The 17,830-nt window shown below is 54.3% G+C and overlaps 1 protein-coding gene across 6 annotated transcripts in view; it reads left to right on the top strand.

Moving 5' to 3' along the window:
- The window catches only part of DRAXIN (dorsal inhibitory axon guidance protein), a 48,869-nt gene that overhangs the window by 14,670 nt on the left and 16,369 nt on the right, over positions 1-17,830 (top strand). For 4 of the 6 annotated variants that reach the window (XM_054541695.2, XM_054541719.2, XM_009235233.4 and 1 more), the window contains 5 exons: positions 10,279-10,739; positions 13,301-13,491; positions 15,149-15,263; positions 15,693-15,782; positions 17,496-17,585. In XM_054541695.2, the coding sequence (XP_054397670.1) occupies positions 10,279-10,739; positions 13,301-13,491; positions 15,149-15,263; positions 15,693-15,782; positions 17,496-17,585 (947 nt within the window). Of the gene's footprint in view, positions 1-8,562; positions 8,960-10,278; positions 10,740-13,300; positions 13,492-15,148; positions 15,264-15,692; positions 15,783-17,495; positions 17,586-17,830 lie in introns of those variants that run through there. The other 2 variants (XM_054541711.2, XM_054541699.2) reach the window with 2 other exon arrangements.

The raw sequence follows: 17,830 nt of genomic DNA, 5'->3' as shown, positions 1-17,830 counted from the left end.
GGGTGCGTTGAAAAATCCCAAGGCTGCTGTCGGAAACAATAAAAGCAGATGGAGTCGCCCCTGCGGGGAAGCCAAACCTCATTTGCCAGGACAATAGTCCCCTCCAGGCTGGCCTAGGACGGTCCTGCCCTGCCATCGATCACCCCACCGAGGACAGAGGACGCAGCCACCTGCGCCTGCCCCTTTGCACACCCAGGCACAGATGCACAAATGCTTCCAGGAAACTCCCCTGCCCCCACCACACCCACTCCCGCCACCTTGCTCCTTCTGTCTCCCCTTCCCATAGTAACAACTACTGTTTATTTCACCCTCTCTGTGTCCCATTTACTTTATAAACCTTTACTCCCCAGCCGGGCGCGGTGACTCACACCTGTAATCCCAGCGCTTTGGGAGACAGAGGCGGGCGGATCATGAGGTCAGGAGTTCGAGACCAGCCTGGCCAAGATGGTGAAACCCCATCTCTACTAAAAATAGAAAAATTAGCCAGGCATGGTAGCCGGAGCCTGTAATCCCAGTTACTTCTTGGAAGGCTGAGGCAGGAGCATCGCTTGAACCTGGGAGGCGGAGGTTGCAGTTAGCTGAGATCGCGCCATCACACTCCAGCCTGGGCAACAAGAGCAAAACTCCGTCTCAAAAAAAACAAAAACAAAAAACACTTTGGGAGGCCAAGGCGAGCGGGTCACGAGGTCAAGAGATCGAGAACATCCTAGTCAACACGGTGAAACTCCGTCTCTACTAAAAATACAAAAATTAGCTGGGTGTGGTGGTGTGCACCTGTAGTCCCAGCTACTCGGGAGGCTGAGGCAGGAGAATCGCTTGAACCCAGGAGGCGGAGGTTTCAGTGAGCCGAGATAGCGCCACTGCATTCCAGCCTGGCGACAGAGCAAGACTCCATCTCAAAAAACAAAAACAAAACAAATAAAAATAACCAGGCATGGTGGTGCATGCCTGTAATCCCAGCTACTTGGGAGGCTGAGGCACAAGAATCACTTGAACCTGGGAGGCAGAGGTTGCAGTGAGCCGAGATCGTGCCATTGCACTCCAGCCTGGGCAACAGAACGAGATTCCGTCTCAATAATTAAAAAAAAACAACAACAACTTTTACTCCCCAATCCTCATGACAGCTAACATTTTACAAGAGAGGAAACTGGGGCCCAGAGAGGTTAAGAAACTTGCCCAGGTTGTCTAGCTCGTTCTGCTTTGCTGAGTGAGGGCCCTCCCATGGGTCAGCTTATTGGTTTTGGGCTGACATCTGTGAGCTGGAGTCAGTAGTAGTGCTGTCTGGGCCTCCACCTCTCATTAGACCTGTGGCCTCTCACCCGGACTGTGTCTCCCTTATCAGTGGGGACACTTGGAGGCAAGCACTGTGTCTTTGATGGCAGATCAGCAGCTCCATGTTCTAGGACCCTCCCAAGGCCAGAGCTGTGCCTCTCCTATCAGATTGGCAAATTCCTGAGGACAGCAACTGTATCTACCCTGCTAGATGGGAGGCTTCCCCAGGGCAGGGGCTACTTCTGGCTTAGATTGAAAGCACTCTGCAGCCATGGGCTGGGTCCCCTAATGGTCATAGAGTCCTCTAAGGCATGACCTGGCTCCCTCCTATCCCAAAGAGCCAGGACTATGTGTCCCCCCTCAGACTGGTGGTTTCCAGGAGCAGAAGCCAGGTCTCTCCCTTCAGACTGGAGCAGGTGTCCTTGTCTGGCATCTTGGTTCCGCACACAGAGGGGCTCAGCTAGTGGCTGACCACCGGGTTTCACTCTCCCCTGCGATCTCCATCGCAAGGAGGCAGCAGTCCCCAGCAGAGCAAGAGGCAGAGCTCTGTGCCTGAGAAAGACCCGTGGAGGGGTAGCTGGGGTTCCGGCTGCTCTGAGGCCTAGGGGTTGCTGAGAGGCCCCTTCCTATTGGCCAGGTGGCACTTTGGGGGATACAGAGCCACAGGGAGGCAGGGAGATGGGTAGGGACTAGTCCAGGATGATCAACGCACCAGTATGCCAGTGAACACCCAGCAGGGCAGCTGCTGTGAGTCTCACCCGCCCCATCCTCTACGCCACCTGCACTGTCGGGCTCCATCCATACCCGGAACACCACCACCACCCACCCACACACAAACCACATAGAAGCACTGACTTCCTAAGTAGTCAAGTCTCATGGCAGCCTAATAATCCCATTTCACAGACAAGGGAATAGACTCATGAAGGGAGGAGATGTTGGGAAGGATCAGGAGGGGGGTTAGAACACTCTCATCCCAAATTACCTTGGGAAGAGCTCAGCCCAGGAATTAATTTAGAATCCACACAGTTGTTCCCCAACTCTCAGGTAGGATATGACTGTTTTGACTGAACAAGAAAATTTCCCACTTTCTAGCCCTAGGGGTGTCAGCTCCACCTAAACAAGACAGAAGTCTGCTCCTAGGGTGCCGGGGCTCCAGGAAGACCTAACTAGATCTGGGGCTGACTGCAGAGTGGCCACACTCTGCTAAGAGCAGATGGGGCTTGGGGACTGCACTGCCCATCTCCAATTCCTGCCATTTCAGGAAGTGTCCATGTGAGTGATGAGGAGTAGCCAGAGGGAAAAGTTGGGCAGATCAATCTCAAGTTAAAGCAATTGCTGGGCCCGGGGCTCACGCCTGTAATTCCACAACTTTGGGAGGCCAAGGTGGGAGGATCACTTGAGGCCAGAAGTTCAAGACCAACCTGGGCAACATAGGGAGAGACCTCATCTCAACTAAAAATAAGAAAAAATTAGCCTGGCATGATGGTTTCTGGCTGTTGTCCCAGCTACTTAGGAGGCTGAGGCAGGAAGATCGCTTGAGCCGGAGAGGTTGAGGCTACAGTGAGCTATGATGGTACAACTGTACTCCAGCCTGTAGGGGAGAGCAAGACTCTGTCTACAAACAAACAAAAAAGCAATCTTAAAATCTTCCTGGAACTACAGAGACATAAAACCTGAGATGATTCCTGCATTCCACAAAATCTCCTGAATCTGGGGATACAATTCCTCCCCACAGAGCTCCTAGGTTGGGAGTATCTGGAAGGGAAGAATATTTTGTCCCTAGCTCCTGGAGGCTCAGTCCACACCCTACTGGATATTGTCTGTCACTCCTCCCCATAGGGGTCTGGCAGTTGAACAGACAGACAGATGGAGGAGTCTTGTCGTCATGGATCATAAATTCTCAGGCTCCCTTGGCAGACAGGGCCTTTGAGACCACCTAATCCAATGGCCCAGTGGTCCTCCTCCCTTACTCCCTGCCGAAAAGCAATGTTTTGAGTAGTGCAAATCTTTTCCCAAATGAAATTCGACCGATAATCCCAATACATACAATCAACAAAACAGTGTTTTATAAGCAGTGTAGCACCCCACCACCACCAAGAATTCCTTTCCCCAGATCAAAAATGTCTCTGTTTTATGCAGACACAACACGATTTTAAGCCCTACTTACAATCAGACTAACTCTCTTTGGCCTCTCCCACCTAGATTCTGTGCGACCACTGCTTTGCCCCAGTTTATAATAATTACTTATTTTAATTTTTGTTAAAAAAAACTTTTTTTTTTAGAGACAGGGACTTACTATGTTGTCCAGACTGAATTCAAACTCCTGGGCTCAAGGGATCCTCCTGCCTCAGCCTCCCAAGTAGCCAGGACTAATATTTACTTATTTTAAAGTAAACTGCTGGGCGCGGTGGCTCAAGCCAGGCATGGTGCTCACACCTGTAATCCCAGCACTTTGGGAGGTCAAGGTGGGTGGATCACCTGAGGTCAGGAGTTCGAGACCAGCCTGGCCAACATAGTGAAACCCCGTCTTTACTAAAAATACAAGAATTAGCTGGGCGTGGTGGTGCGTGCCTGTAATCCCAGCTACTCGGGAGGCTGAGGCAGGAGAATCGTTTGAACCTAGAAGGTGGAGATTGAAGTGAGCCGAGATGGCGCCACTGCACTCCAGCCCGGGTGACACAGCAAGACTCACTCTCAATAAGTAAATAAATAAATAAAGTAAATCTAGGTGTGGTGGCTCACACCTGTAATCCCAGCACTCTGGGAGGCCAAGGCAGGTGGATCACGAGGTCAGGAGTTCAAGACCAGCCTGGCCAACATGGCAAAATCCTCTCTACTAAAAACACAAAAATTAGCTGGGCGTGGTGGCAGCGCCTGTAATCCCTCAGGAGACTGAGACAGGAGAATTGCTTGAACACGGGAGATGGAGGTTGCAGTGAGCTAAGATTGTGCCACTGCACTCCAGCCTGGGTGACAGAGTGAGACTCTGTTTCAAAATAAATAAATAAATATAAATAAAGTAAACCAATGAGAAAAAAGAAGCTGTTCTCCATGATATAAAATAATGTAATGGATATCCGTTACCCTCATGGATATGAGGCTGCGCTTCTAACTGGCTTTGATTGTTCATGTTCAGAAAATCCTGGAGCATGCAATTAAGTAACTGCAAATGGCAGCGAGTCTTTGAAACTGCTCACCTTATATCCCTGGAATACTCTTCAGTGAACCAGAAGCCCAAGTTATGATGGGGCCGTGCCCATGTTCAAATTGGGTAGAGAATGTATTCGAGAGTGTCTGTTATTTTTACCACAGTTTTCAAAATAATTTTAAAAATATATTTTTAAAGTGAAGCTAGAATCAGATGCTTACAGAACCCCTGAAACATTCCTGCCAAATACAGTCGCACGAATTTGTCGCTTTGGCACATGAGTAGATTCGGGGTAAGGGAGGGAGGCTGATGGGCTCCGGTTCTCCCAGTGAGGGGTTGTCTGCTTCACATCATAATCCTTCCGCACCATCTGAGCATCACTGATATCCCTGACCCAGGATTCCCATGGGACCCGCCTTGGCCAGCCATGACTTGCTCCCCCCCAACCCACTATGCAACAGGAAGGCCGATCAGCGCCTCAGGAATGCTGGTCCGACAGCTGTCCCGAGAAGCCTGGTGGCCGAGCTCCACAGTTGTCCCTCAGGCAGGCGGGGCAGGATCCCGCGAGTCTCCTGGCCCCCAAAGGCAAGGCTGTTGTGGGGGAGGGGCTCAGGAATCAAAGCTGACTCCAGGCTCGATTCATCGCCTTCGTTTGCATACGACGATGCTGACAGCTCTCCAACTCTCCCCTAGGATGGGGGACAGGATGGGGGACAGGATGGGGGCTTGAGATAAGCCCCTTCCCCTCCCTGGTTAGTGTCTGTTTCCCAGCTGCTGGTGGCTCCTGGGCCCTGACTGCACTCAAGGAGGAAGATGCCTCTTACCGCGAGGATGAGCGGCTGCGTGGGGGAGGCAGGTGGCCCCACGGGCAATGGGGACAAGAACCATGTCCTGTGTGCGCCAGGTGCCAGGAGAACCCCGGCCTTGAGATGGGCTTTGCCACTTGCCAGTTGTGCCATCCTGGATTTGTGGCTTACGACCCCCTCACCCCCAGAGCCTCGATTTCGTCATTTTAAAACCATGGAAAAGTCTCCCTGATGTACAGCACAGTTGAGAGGAAAAATGAGATGTGGATGAAAGAAAGAAACGCGGAAAGGCCTGGGCTTCACAGCTGCTCGGGGACAGCAGCTCCTACAATTACGATTGCTTTTGTTTTAATTTGTTTTGTTTTTAATGATTCGCTATCAGACCTCAGTTGTGAAAGGGGCCGGCTCTGGGTTGTGGATGTTCCTGCCATCCCTCAGCAACTCTGGTCCAGGGCTACTCCGGGCTGCTGACTGTGCCCGGCTGGGAGGAGCAGACCCAGGGCCAGAAGCGCAGGCTTTGTGAGCAACCCGGGCCGGGCAGAACCGCCTGGGGCTGCGGGGAGGCGGAGGGGGCTGCCTCCTCCTTCCGCCTGGTTGCCTGGTGCTTTGTGACACAGCCTCCAACTGGCTTTCAGAGTGACAGAAATGGATTGGAGCCCTCGGTCGCTGTGGATCCTTGGCACGACTTCTGTAGCAGCCCACGTTTCCTCGGGAGCTCCCTGCCAGGCTGGCATCTCAGTTGCTGGGCTGTGCCAAGAGCTGTGTACAAATCTTTGGGCTTGGAGAGAGGGGCCCGTGTAGTCTTCCCCCAGCCCCTCCTCCAGCTGACACACACTGTTGCACACACTCCACACCCATGCTCATAAACATGCTTGTGCACACACATACGCTCACACATGCTCACAACACACATGCTCTCACACACACGAGTTCACACACACATGCTCACACATACGTACACGCCCACACACATTCACGCTCACACATGCTGACAACACATATGCTCACAACACATACACGCACTCACACATGCTCACACACACACGTGCACATACACACCCATACATATTCACACTCACATGCTCACAGCACACACACACGCTCACACACATGCTAACACTCCCACACATACACTCACAACACACACACCCACACATTCACGCTTACACATGATCACAACACACACACACTCACACATGTTCACGAACACATGCTAACACTCCTACACACTCACAACACACATACACACCTACACACCCACACATATTCATGCTCATACATGATCATAGTATACACACACATATGCTCACACATGCTCCACACACACACATGCTCACACATGTTCACACACACATGCTAACACTCCCACACACTCACAACACACATACACACCCACACACCCATACATATTCACGCTTACATATGATCATAGTACACACACACACACATGCTCACACACGCTCCACACACACATCATGCTCACACATACATGCCAGATGCTCACACACACACTCACACATCCTGGGGATTTATTTATGATCTTCTGCCGAGGTATGAATTTTTTTTTCTTTTGAGTCTCTCTCTGTCGCCCAGGTCGGAGTGCAGAGACACAATCTTGGCTCACTGCAACTTCCGCCTCCAAGTTTCAAGCAATTCTCCTGCCTCAGCCTCCTGAATAGCTGGGATTACAGGCGCATGCCATCATGCGCGTCTAATTTTTGTATTTTTAGTAGATGCGAGGCTTCACCATGTTGGCCAGGCTGGCCTCGAACTCCTGACCTCAGGTGATCCGCCCACCTTGGCCTCCCAAAGGGCTGGGATTACAGGCATGAGCAAATGTGCCCAGCCTGATACATAAATTGGATTGTGCTCAATTCACTTCTGTTCTGATCCATGGCTACTGGCGCCTATTATGTGCAGGGCCCTGGAGGTGCCGCAGAGCAGAAGGGAGACTGGGCAGAGTCCGTTATGAGCTTCCAGTCTAGCCAGGGGCTTTAAAAAACCTGACGGTCCCAGCATTAAATGACACACGAGGTCTTCAAGAGCAGGACAAAGGCATGTGGGAGTACCAAGAGGAGAGCACATGGAGTCAGGGGACTAAACAAGGCTTCCTGGAGGAAGAGACATTTGGGTTCAGTCCCAAAGGATGAGCAGGACGTGGACGGAGAGAGATGAGGGAGGAGGGGAGAGGTTCCAGGCAGAGGGGACAGGCAAAGTGAGAACGGAGAGCCAGAAAGCGGGGGTGTGTTTGGGGCCCAGGGAGCAGTCTCTGTTGCCTGTGAAGGGGAGAAAGTAGAAGTTGGAGATGCAAAGCTTGGTTGGGGCCACATTACACAAGGTCTTCAGTGCCAAAGTAAGGAGTCTGTGGTTACATGGGAAGTCAATAGGGAGCCATAGACAGTTTTGAGCAGATAAGGGTCACAACCCGAGTAGCCATGCCACCAGTATATACTGGGTCTGGGGAGAGGATGGAGCCCCCTTGGATGCACCCCCATGGGTGCTCTGGCACTGTGCACTGAAATCCCACTTCCTCTGTCCCAGGCTGGCTGCGTGGGTGCTATGTGGTGCTTGAAAGGTGGGACAGAACAAAGATGGCATTCAGACTGGGGTTCCACTGGCCCTGAAGCAGGATGGGTACTGTGAACGGACCCACAGCCAAGTAGGGTCTTGGCAACGGAGCTTGGGAAGGTGGCAGTCTGGGTGGGACCATGCTGCTTGGGGATATTGGAGTGGGGCAGGAGTGGGAGTTCATCTCCTGGCTCTGCAGGGGAGGAGCTGTCCTCCAAGACCAGCACCTAGGCTGCTCAACAGGCTCAGAGGCTGGCTCTGAGGTTTACTGACAGCCTTGTGTGTCACCGGGGACAGCAGACTAGCTGAGAAGCTGCCCACCTCTCTACTGAGCCTCCTCTGCTCTCTTGCCCGCACTGTCTGGGTTTTCTACCTCATTCCCCTCAACCCCCAGGACAAAGAGGAGGTGGTGATTCCTTTCATTGGCCAACGTCCCGAGGTTTCCCTGTCCCTAGGATGCTCGTTGGGCTTCTCCCAGTCTGTCATGTCCCTGCAGGACAGAAAGGCAGGGCTGGGTCTCGGACATGGACGGGATCCCATATGCGCTTGGCCTTTCCAGTCACAAGGAGAGCAGGGGGCGAAGTCTGGCAGTGGTCAGGCTAAATGCCAGCCCAGAGAGCAGCCCCGATCCACTGGCCCCGAAGCAGGATTGAGGTTCCCTCTGCGCCGAACAATGCTTGAGTGACAGGCCTTTAAAATGGGCCCCTCCTCCCCCTGGGCTGCCTCAGGAACCAGGGACACAGGTCCCGCTTGCTGAGCTCTGGCCTCAAGAGCACTTGTTAGGGAAGGGCTGGAGGCAAGGCCAGTGGGACAGAGCCTTCCGTTGCTGGTGAGGTGACCAGGACAGTAGCAGGGACTGTGGTGCAGGGTCTGTGGCCTTAGGAATGGATGCAGGTGTGACGGGAGACAGGGTTGTCACAACAAGCCTGTCCCAGGGTCCCACGCACGTCACCAAGGCTCACCTAGAATCTTCAGCCGGATCCCCGGGATAGGAGACAAGATGGAAAGTGACGGCCACCTCCTTGTCTCCACCCACAGTTCTAGGAAGAGCCGAGCAGTGGGCAGTGGAGGCCAGGGCCCAGGATCCCAGGGGACCAGGACATGCCAGGCTGGGATGGAGGCAGAACTGGGTGAAGCCACCACAGACCCTGCGAGGCTGGAGAAGGTGTTTCCCCCCTCCCCTCCCCGAGTGGGTGGTCAGGGCTTCGAGGGCACAGCAGTTTCCCTGCCCTACCACCCTCACTCAGGGTTGGCTAAGGTGACACTGGGGTGGGCCAGCCAGCATGGGGGCCGCAGGGAGAGGCGCTGGGAAGCAGGAAAACATCACAGGCCGCCAACCTTTTCTCAGCCCTGGACAATTATATGGCCACAAATCACAAAGAAACGGTGGCGTAAGCACCCTTGCCAGCCTAGTGGAATACTCGGGAGGCCATAAAAATTCAATTAGCCTGGCTAACCTAGTGCCCAGCTCCAGGATACAGTGAGGCTGGTGCAATGGAAGGGGGTGCGTGGAGGAGCAGCTGCAGGTGGTGCACGGGGGCAGGAGGTCTCCAGAGTCTGACAGACGCCCCCACCATCCCCTGAGCTGCAGCTTCTCCCTCCAGTGTGGAGGGAGGGCACTGGGTGCCCTGAGGGGGCTGTCCTGAGGCTAGGTCGGGTTGGCTCAGTCTACCCTGCAGGGGTCAGAGCCAAGTCTGCAAAGCTGTTGCCAAAGCCCCTCCATCAGGGGAAGGGACAGTGTCAGAACATTCTGGGGCCTCAGAGTTCATCGTGAGAGAAGAGAAAGGCAGAGCTGGGCCATCCTGGGACAGCCACACGGAGTTCAGGGCTCAGGGACAGGAATGACACAGTGCCACTTACTAGGTGTGACTTAACCTCTCTGAGCCTTAATTGCCACTTCAGAAAAATGGGGAAAATAACAGGAGCCATTTCAGAGAGCTGTTGAAAGGGCGAAGTGACATGAATTCACACAAAGCACTTAACGTGGATCCTGCCTACAGCGTGCACTCAAACGCTATTATTCCATTTGTATGGAATTAAGCTCTGAGTCAAGTCTCAGGGGCCAGAGGCATATTTCTGAGTTCTGAGGGACTCAGTTCCCTTCTAGGGGACTTGGTGAGGGGTAGAGATTTGTGCAGAGAAAGGAATTCTGGACTAATCTGGAGCTTGGATGCTGCTGAAATGATTTAAGCCGGGGGTTCTCAGCCTCGGCACTGTTGTTTTTCTGGGCCGGATGATTCTTGGTTTGGGGGGCTGTCCTGTGCATTGTTGGGCGTTTGGCAGCATCCCCGGGCTGCAGCCTCTACCTGCCCGTAGCACTCCCCAGTTCTGACAACTAAAATATGTCTCCAGGCATTGCCAAATGTCACCGGGAGCAAAATCCCCCTCTATGGCTGTTGAGAAAAACTGGGCTTTAATCATTTGAGTGAGGGGCAGCAGAGAGAGGCCTGGGGCCGCGCATTCATGGTGTTGCTTCTCTTGCAGGGAGGAGCCAATGGCTGGGCCTGCCATCCACACCGCCCCCATGCTGTTCTTTGTCCTCCTGTTGCCCCTGGAGCTGAGCCTGGCAGACGCCCTTGCACTTGGGACCCCTGCCTGGAACCTCCCTGAGAATCACATCGACCTCCCAGGCCCAGCGCTGTGGACGCCTCAGGCCAGCCATTACCGCCGGCGGGGCCCGGGCAAGAAGGAGTGGGGCCCAGGCCTGCCCAGCCAGGCCCAGGATGGGGCTGTGGCCACCACCACCAGGCAGGCCTCCAGGCTGCCAGAGGCTGAGGGGCTGCTGCCTGAGCAGAGTCCTGCAGGCCTGCTGCAGGACAAGGACCTGCTCCTGGGGCTGGCATTGCCCTACCCCGAGAAGGAGAACCGACCTCCAGGTTGGGAGAGGACCAGGAAACGCAGCAGGGAGCACAAGAGACGCAGGGACAGGTTGAGGCTGCACCGAGGTAGCTGGAGGGCTGCGAGGGGTGGGGATAGGGGTGATTCCTGCCATGGACTGAGGGGAGCAGGAGAGGATGCAGGGAAGGGTCAGGGGCGTGAGGTCCAGAGAAGAGGAGGGGTCTCACTGAAGCCAGAGGGACCTGGTAAGGGGAGGAGGCTGGGAGAGGCCTGGGGTTGGGGCATGGGAAGAGGAGAGGGATGTGTTGCAATAGAATCTGTCTTATCGTGGCCGGATGCGGTGGCTCACGCTTGTAATCCCAGCACTCTGGGAGGCCGAGGCGGGCGGATCACGAGATCAGGAGATCGAGACCACGGTGAAACCCCGTCTCTACTAAAAACACAAAAAATTAGCCGGGCGCAGTGGTGGGCACCTGTAGTCCCAGCTACTTGGGAGGCTGAGGCAGGAGAATGGCGTGAACCCAGGAGGGGGAGCTTGCAGTGAGCTAAGATCGCGCCACTGCACTCCAGCCTGGGTAACAGAGTGAGACTCCGTCTCAAAAAAATAATAATAATCTGTCTTATCAACAGATCATCCTCCTGAATCAGGAAGTTCTACCTTGTATCTGACCTAAATTTCTCCTAATTTAAGTTCTGAGTGGAAATGGAACAGTTCAGCGCCCTGCAAGCACATTTTTTACTTGACTCTGATGCATTGGGTAGGGGCTAAGAGCCTAGACTCTGAAGCCAGGTCTGCCCGAGATCAGGTCCTGCCTCCACCACTCAGGTGTGGCCCTGGGCAAGTTCTCTTTCTGTGCCTCAGTTTTCCCCTCTGTAAGCAAGGAGACTGGTCCCATCCCATCTACCCTCAGTGTCGTTGCAGAGACTTGGTTAATGGGGCGCTTGGAGCTCAGCTGGCAGGGCCATGAGCAGTGATTGTTCTGGTTAATCTCAGCCCCCTGCTGAGGCCAAATCAGTGTCCTCCAACCTGGACGCAGGTGACTCCAGGAGAGGCATCGCTTGCCTACTGCTCCTGCCTCTGCCCTGTTTGTCTCGGTGCTCCCCTAGCCCTTTCCCCCTTCCTTAACGTTTCCCCCACATCCCCTGGGAGCTAGCTAGCCCCCTCCTGGCCTGTGCATCCCCCTTCCCGTGCCCATTCAGTCTCGGAGCAGACATGTCCCGCAGCTCCAGTCAGGTGGCTCCTCCCAGCCTTGCCTGGCCCTAAGCCAGGGAACTTGGCTTCTAAGCTCTCCATGTGACCCGACTGCCTCTAGGGACATGCCGAGTGCCACAAACGCAGTGGTGACAGTGGGGTTCTTTGGCAGGAAGGCAATGGAGCCTCAATGCCCCTTCTCGTGCAAACAGCTGAGGCTGGCTTCCCTGTGAGGCCTGAGAACCCCCCAAGAGGGCAGAGGCCAGTCAGGGTCATCCGGCTTTGACTTTCAGCCTCCCACTCCTGGGGTCACCTGTGTCAGCTTTCAGGGGAGGATGCTGGCACCTTTGAGGTCAGCTAGAGGGCACACGTGGGGTGTGGACCCGTCCTGCTGGGCTCCCGCTCCCCCAGCTCCAGGGCTGCAGCCAGGCCTCCTGGGAGAGTTGATATGGTGAGGAGGAGGTGGGGAACGGAGAAGGTTTGCGGGCTAGGCCCTGCTCTGCTAATGACTGGCTGTGAAACCTCAGGCCAGGCTGGGCGTGGTGGCTCACACCTGTAATCCCAGCACTTTGGGAGGCTGGGCAGGCAGATCACTTGAGATCAGGAGTTGGAGACTAACCTGGGCAACATGGAGAAACCTCATCTCTACCAAAAATACAAAAATTAGCCAGGTGTGGTGGCGCATGCCTGTAATCCCAGTTACTCAGGAGGCTGAGGTGGGAGAATCACTTGAACCCTGGAGGCAGAGGTTGCAGTGAGCCAAGATTGAGCCCCTGCACTCCAGCCCTGCTGGAGCTGAATCCAGGCCCTGCTACTCATGAGCTGTGCATCCTTGGGCGAGTCACCTAACCTCTCTGTGCTTCAGTTTCCTTCCCTGTAGATGAGACTGAAGGAGTGCCCACTTCCCAGAGCTCTTGCAGTAGTTAGATGAAATAACGCTTGTGACACAGCTCCTCTGGGACCCAGCACACAGCAGGTGCTCCGTTAATGGGGTGATGACTAATTGTCACCACACAGGATGCACTCACTTGTGTGTGATAAGCAGTGATTCCCACCTCCCAGCTTCCTCAAAGGCCACTGCAATGATTCTCAGCCTCATGACATTTCTCCCTACTCAAACTTCACCTCCTCCAGGAAGCCTTCCATGGTTAATCCTACTAGTTCCTATTTGTTACACTTACATATCTGGCTGTGCCCAGCCAACCTGGACTTGGACTTGCTGGAATGTTACTTTACAGGGAGAATCCTTGGACTGTCTCCCCAGCGACACTGCAAGTTCTTCCAAGACATTTTCCTCTGAGTTCCCCTCCCCCCACCTCCCAAGAAGGATAGGAAGTAGGAATGGGGGCTGAACCAAGGGCTTGTCACACGGTCCCTGCTGCTTCCTAGCTTGCAGCATAAAACGTGGGTTCTACTGCAGACTGCCACGAGGTGGCAAGCAGATACAGCCCCTGTGCTCCGCACTCTGTGTCTCAGGCCGAGCCCTGGTCCGAGGTCCCAGCTCCCTGATGAAGAAGGCAGAGCTCTCCGAAGCCCAGGTGCTGGATGCGGCCATGGAGGAATCCTCCACCAGCCTGGCGCCCACCATGTTCTTCCTCACCACCTTTGAGGCAGCACCTGCCACAGAAGAGTCCCTGATCCTGCCCGTCACCTCCCTGCGGCCCCAGGTAAGGGGTCCCCAAACAGCCTCGGATCTGGAAGGGTCCTTGAGCCCATCTCATGGAAAGCCCTCTTAGTACATGTAGGGAGACTGAGGCAGGGGGACAGGAGGCCACAGAGCTTAGATTGAAACCAGATCTCCTGCTGCCCATCCAGTCTAGCTCCAGCCATGGTGGGTGCTCCATCCTGACAAGGGGCTGCCACTGTCCAGGGCAAAGTGCTCTCAGGGGCCCACTCTGGGGACAGCCAAGGAGGCAAGCGGCAGCTCAGCACGCTGGTGTCTGCATGGAGAGCAGCAAGGCCTGGGGAGGAGCTTTCTGTGTACAGAGGAGCATGAAGCATAATAATGGTGATTTTTAAAACTATGTTGTCAAGACCCAGAATTAATAAGCATTAGCTAACACTTGGACGCATCTGCATCAGATCTTTAAAAAAGATATGTGGGCTGGGCGCGGTGGCTCACGCCTGTAATCCCAGCACTTAGGGAGGCCAAGGCGGGCAGATCACAAGGTCAGGAGATCAAGACCATCCTGGCTAACACGGTGAAACCCCATCTCTATTAAAAATACAAAAAAAAAAAAAAAAAACTAGCCGGGCGTAGTGGCAGGCACCTGTAGTTCCAGCTACTTGGGAGGCTGAGGCAGAGAATTGCTTGAACCCGGGAGGCAGAGCTTGCAGTGAGCCAAGATCACGCCACTGCACTCCAGCCTGGGTGACAGAGCGAGACTCCGTCTTAAAAAAAAAAAAAAGGTTTCCAAACTAAAATTATTCAAAAGGATCAATAATATATATGTATAAAAAATAATACATAAAAAAAATAGGCCAGGTGCAGTGGGTGGCTCATGCCTGTAATCCCAGCACTTTGGGAGACCGATGCAGGTGGATCACCTGAGGTCAGGAGTTCGAGACCAGCCTGGCCAACATGGTGAAACCCCATCTCTACAAAAATACAAAAGAAATAAAGCTTTTTTAGCAGCAGATCTTTCTTATCCTTTTTTGGGGTCTTGCACCCCCTTGAGATTGTGATGAAAGCTGCGGACGGTTTCCCAGGAATACATGGTTATCCGTCTCATCATCCAAGGCCCCCTGCAGCCCAGCCTAGAAGGTGCGGTTCCTGCCCATGCCCTAGTACGCGCACATGCCCGTGTATAGATTCAGCTATTGCTGAGGACCTCTAGCCCTCTGCATTCCTGGGGCCACTGGCCCAGGCTGTGAGTGGAACTGAGCCCTGGTTGTGGCCTCAATGGTGCAGCGGAGAGCTGGTAACCTCTGCAGAGAGAGGAAGGGATGGGAAAGTCCAGTGAGTGGCTGGGCTACTTCCAACTCCCTCCTTGTGGGCTTAAAGACCCTGGGCAAGCAAGGTTGCCTTCCCAGCCTGCAGGTGGTCTCTGCCCCTCCTCAGAGGGCCTGGTGGGTAACTCACCTGTGTGTGTCTGCATGGTCCTTCTTGAGTAATGGCTGCACAGGAAGGAAATTACCTAGTGGCCACTGGAACAGGAGCCTCCGGCAGCCGTCTTTATGTCCTGGGGCTGAGACTTCAGGCTGCCCAGCAGAGGATGAGGTGGCCTCTGAGAAGCCTCTTTTTTGCCCTCTGGCCTTGGGACTCCACACTCCTGCTTCCATGGATTTGAAGGTTCCAACATCCCCCTTCTCCACTGTCTCCAGCAGGCACAGCCCAGGTCTGACGGGGAGGTGATGCCCACGCTGGACATGGCCTTGTTTGACTGGACCGATTATGAAGACTTAAAACCTGATGGTTGGCCCTCTGCAAAGAAGAAAGGTATGCCCACCTACCCCACCACCTTCCATGCCTGGGCGCCCTGCCCTCCTGCACCATCTGTTGAGGTGGGGGCCCCAGTGAGCCCTGTCTGATCTTCAGATGTCCAAAGGTGGGATGCGGGGAGACGGGGAGCATGGAGCCTAACCTGGAAACACCACTTGGAATGGAGAATGCTGTCAAATGCTTATCACATGCCACACGCTTCCATGTTTCCACTCATGTTACCCTGAGGGAAAATACCTGTTAGGTCCATAGTACTGTTGATCCCATTTTAGAGAAGAGAAAACTGAGGCAGAGACAGAGGGGTACAGTGCCTTGTCCAAGCCATGCTGTAGGGTGGTGGTATGGGCACTCCAACACCTGAGTCCCTGTGCTTAACCTCTGCTCTGCTGGGCCCCAGCTTCTGACGACAGATCTTCTTGTCCCCAGAGAAACACCGCAGTAAACTCTCCAGTGATGGTAACGAAACATCACCAGCCGAAGGGGAACCATGCGACCATCACCAAGACTGCCTGCCAGGTACCAGCCAGCACCCACATTCAAGGCACCAGGCTGGGTGCTGGGAGGGAACCTGGGTGGGAGTGGGGGTTCCCACGTGTGCAGGACCTGAGAATCCTTGACCCTTCATGGATGATAAATAATAACAACAGCTGCCACTTTCCTGAGAGGTGCTGTCAGACATCCATTCATTTAATACATCATTCACGGCCAGGCGCGGTAGCTCACACTTGTAATCCCAGCACTATGGGAGGCCGAGGTGGGAGGATTCCATGAGCCCGGGAGTTCAGGACCAGCCTGGGCAACACGGGAAGACTCCATCTCCAAAAGTAGTAATAATTTTAAAAAATAACCAGGCTTGGCTGGGTGTGGTGTCTCACGCCTGTAATTCCAGCCCTTTGGGAGGCCGAGGCGGGTGGATCACAAGGTCAGGAGTTCAAGACCAGCCTGTCCAAGAAGGTGAAACCCCATCTCTACTAAAAATACAAAAATTAGCCGGGCATGGTGGCAGGTGCCTGTAATCCCAGCTACTCAGGAGGCTGAGGCAAAGAATTGCTTGAACCTGGGAGGCGGAGGTTGCAGTGACCCGAGATCACACCACTGCACTCTGACAGAGCGAGACTCTGTCTCAAAATAAAAATAAAAAATAAAAAAATTAAAAATTAACCAACCAGGCTTGGTGGTGTGCGCCTGTGGTTCCAGCTATTCAGGAGGCTAAGGCAGGAGGATCACTTGAGCCTCAGGGGTCAAGGCTGCAGCGAGATATGATCGCACCACTGTACTCCAGCTTGGGTGACAGAGCAAGACCCGTCTCAACAAAACAAAACAAAAAGTGCAACAGATTTATTTTGCGATGGGCTAGGGGTGGGAAACACTAGTGAATGATGAAAGGGGGAGGAAGCCGGATTGGATGGAGGAAGCTTCAGACATCACGCACCAGATGGGCGCTCTAGTGCAGAGGTGGCCTGTTAGACGAGGCCCATGCTGGGCAGAAATGGCTGGGCCCCAGAACCCCCATGCCCGTCATTGGCAGGGGCTCCTGGGAACAGCCTGCCATGGGCCAAGGTGGCCCCGAAGCTGTACCAGCTGGAGGCCGCCAGCAAGCGCTTTCCCCAAGAGAGATCCGAGCGGCACACCTCCACGGCACCACGATTGTTAGATCAGTGACCAGAATATTCTACAAAACAGCAACCAAACCAGCAATTAGCATCATATAAGGCAAACCCCCAGCTCCCTGACAGGCTGCTTCATTCCCAAACGATTGTTTTCACCCTGGGCGCAAAGAAAAGACCCGTGTTTGGGCCGACTGGACGGTCGCTCTGGGAGCCGGCTCCACGGCAGGTGCCCAGGGCTTCAGTTTCCCCATCTGTCAAGAGTACATTGGTGTTGGGGATCCTGAGGCCCCTCCCAGCTCTGAGCTGACTCCACACCTGGCAGCCCCCAGCTGTTCTACTGGCTGTGTCTGGGAGGAGACCTCACACAACCTTCGCTCTTCCCATGATCAATCAGTTGCCTATCTGAGGCAGCTGGGGTCTCTGCCACCGACCCTTGGGGGCCTCGGCCGTGACATCCCTCTGTGGTTCCACCCAGGAGCCTTGCACACCAGATGGCCCACCCCGCCAGGGCACGGCCTGCCACAGAGATGATGGATCTCTTGTCCAGTGGGACCGAGTGCAGGGCTGCGGGGAGGGACAGCTCAGCTTGGCTGACTGCATGTGCTCTCTGTGTTGGCAGGGACTTGCTGCGACCTGCGGGAGCATCTCTGCACACCCCACAACCGAGGCCTCAACAACAAATGCTTCGATGACTGCATGTGTGTGGAAGGTGGGTCCAGACTCCTTTGCGGGGGGCTCCCCATGCTCTGAGAACCACAAAGCCTCCCTTTCTCGAAGCTGCTTCTGCACTGAGTGGGGGACAAGCTTTCCTGGCAGAGGGTGGATCAGGGGCCTGCGGCGGGGGTGTAGGTGGGAGAATCCCTCGGGAGCCGAAGACGTGAGCAAGAACAGCTTTATCAGTGCCTTCCCAATCTGTGAACTCATTTAGTCCTGATTCTTGGCATCATTTCTGAG

The sequence above is a fragment of the Pongo abelii genome, chromosome 1, assembly GCF_028885655.2.
Source record: "Pongo abelii isolate AG06213 chromosome 1, NHGRI_mPonAbe1-v2.0_pri, whole genome shotgun sequence".
Classification (NCBI taxonomy): Eukaryota; Metazoa; Chordata; class Mammalia; order Primates; family Hominidae; genus Pongo; species Pongo abelii.
The sequence above is the reverse complement of the archived record's forward strand: the minus strand, read 5'-3'. Positions and strand labels throughout refer to the sequence as shown.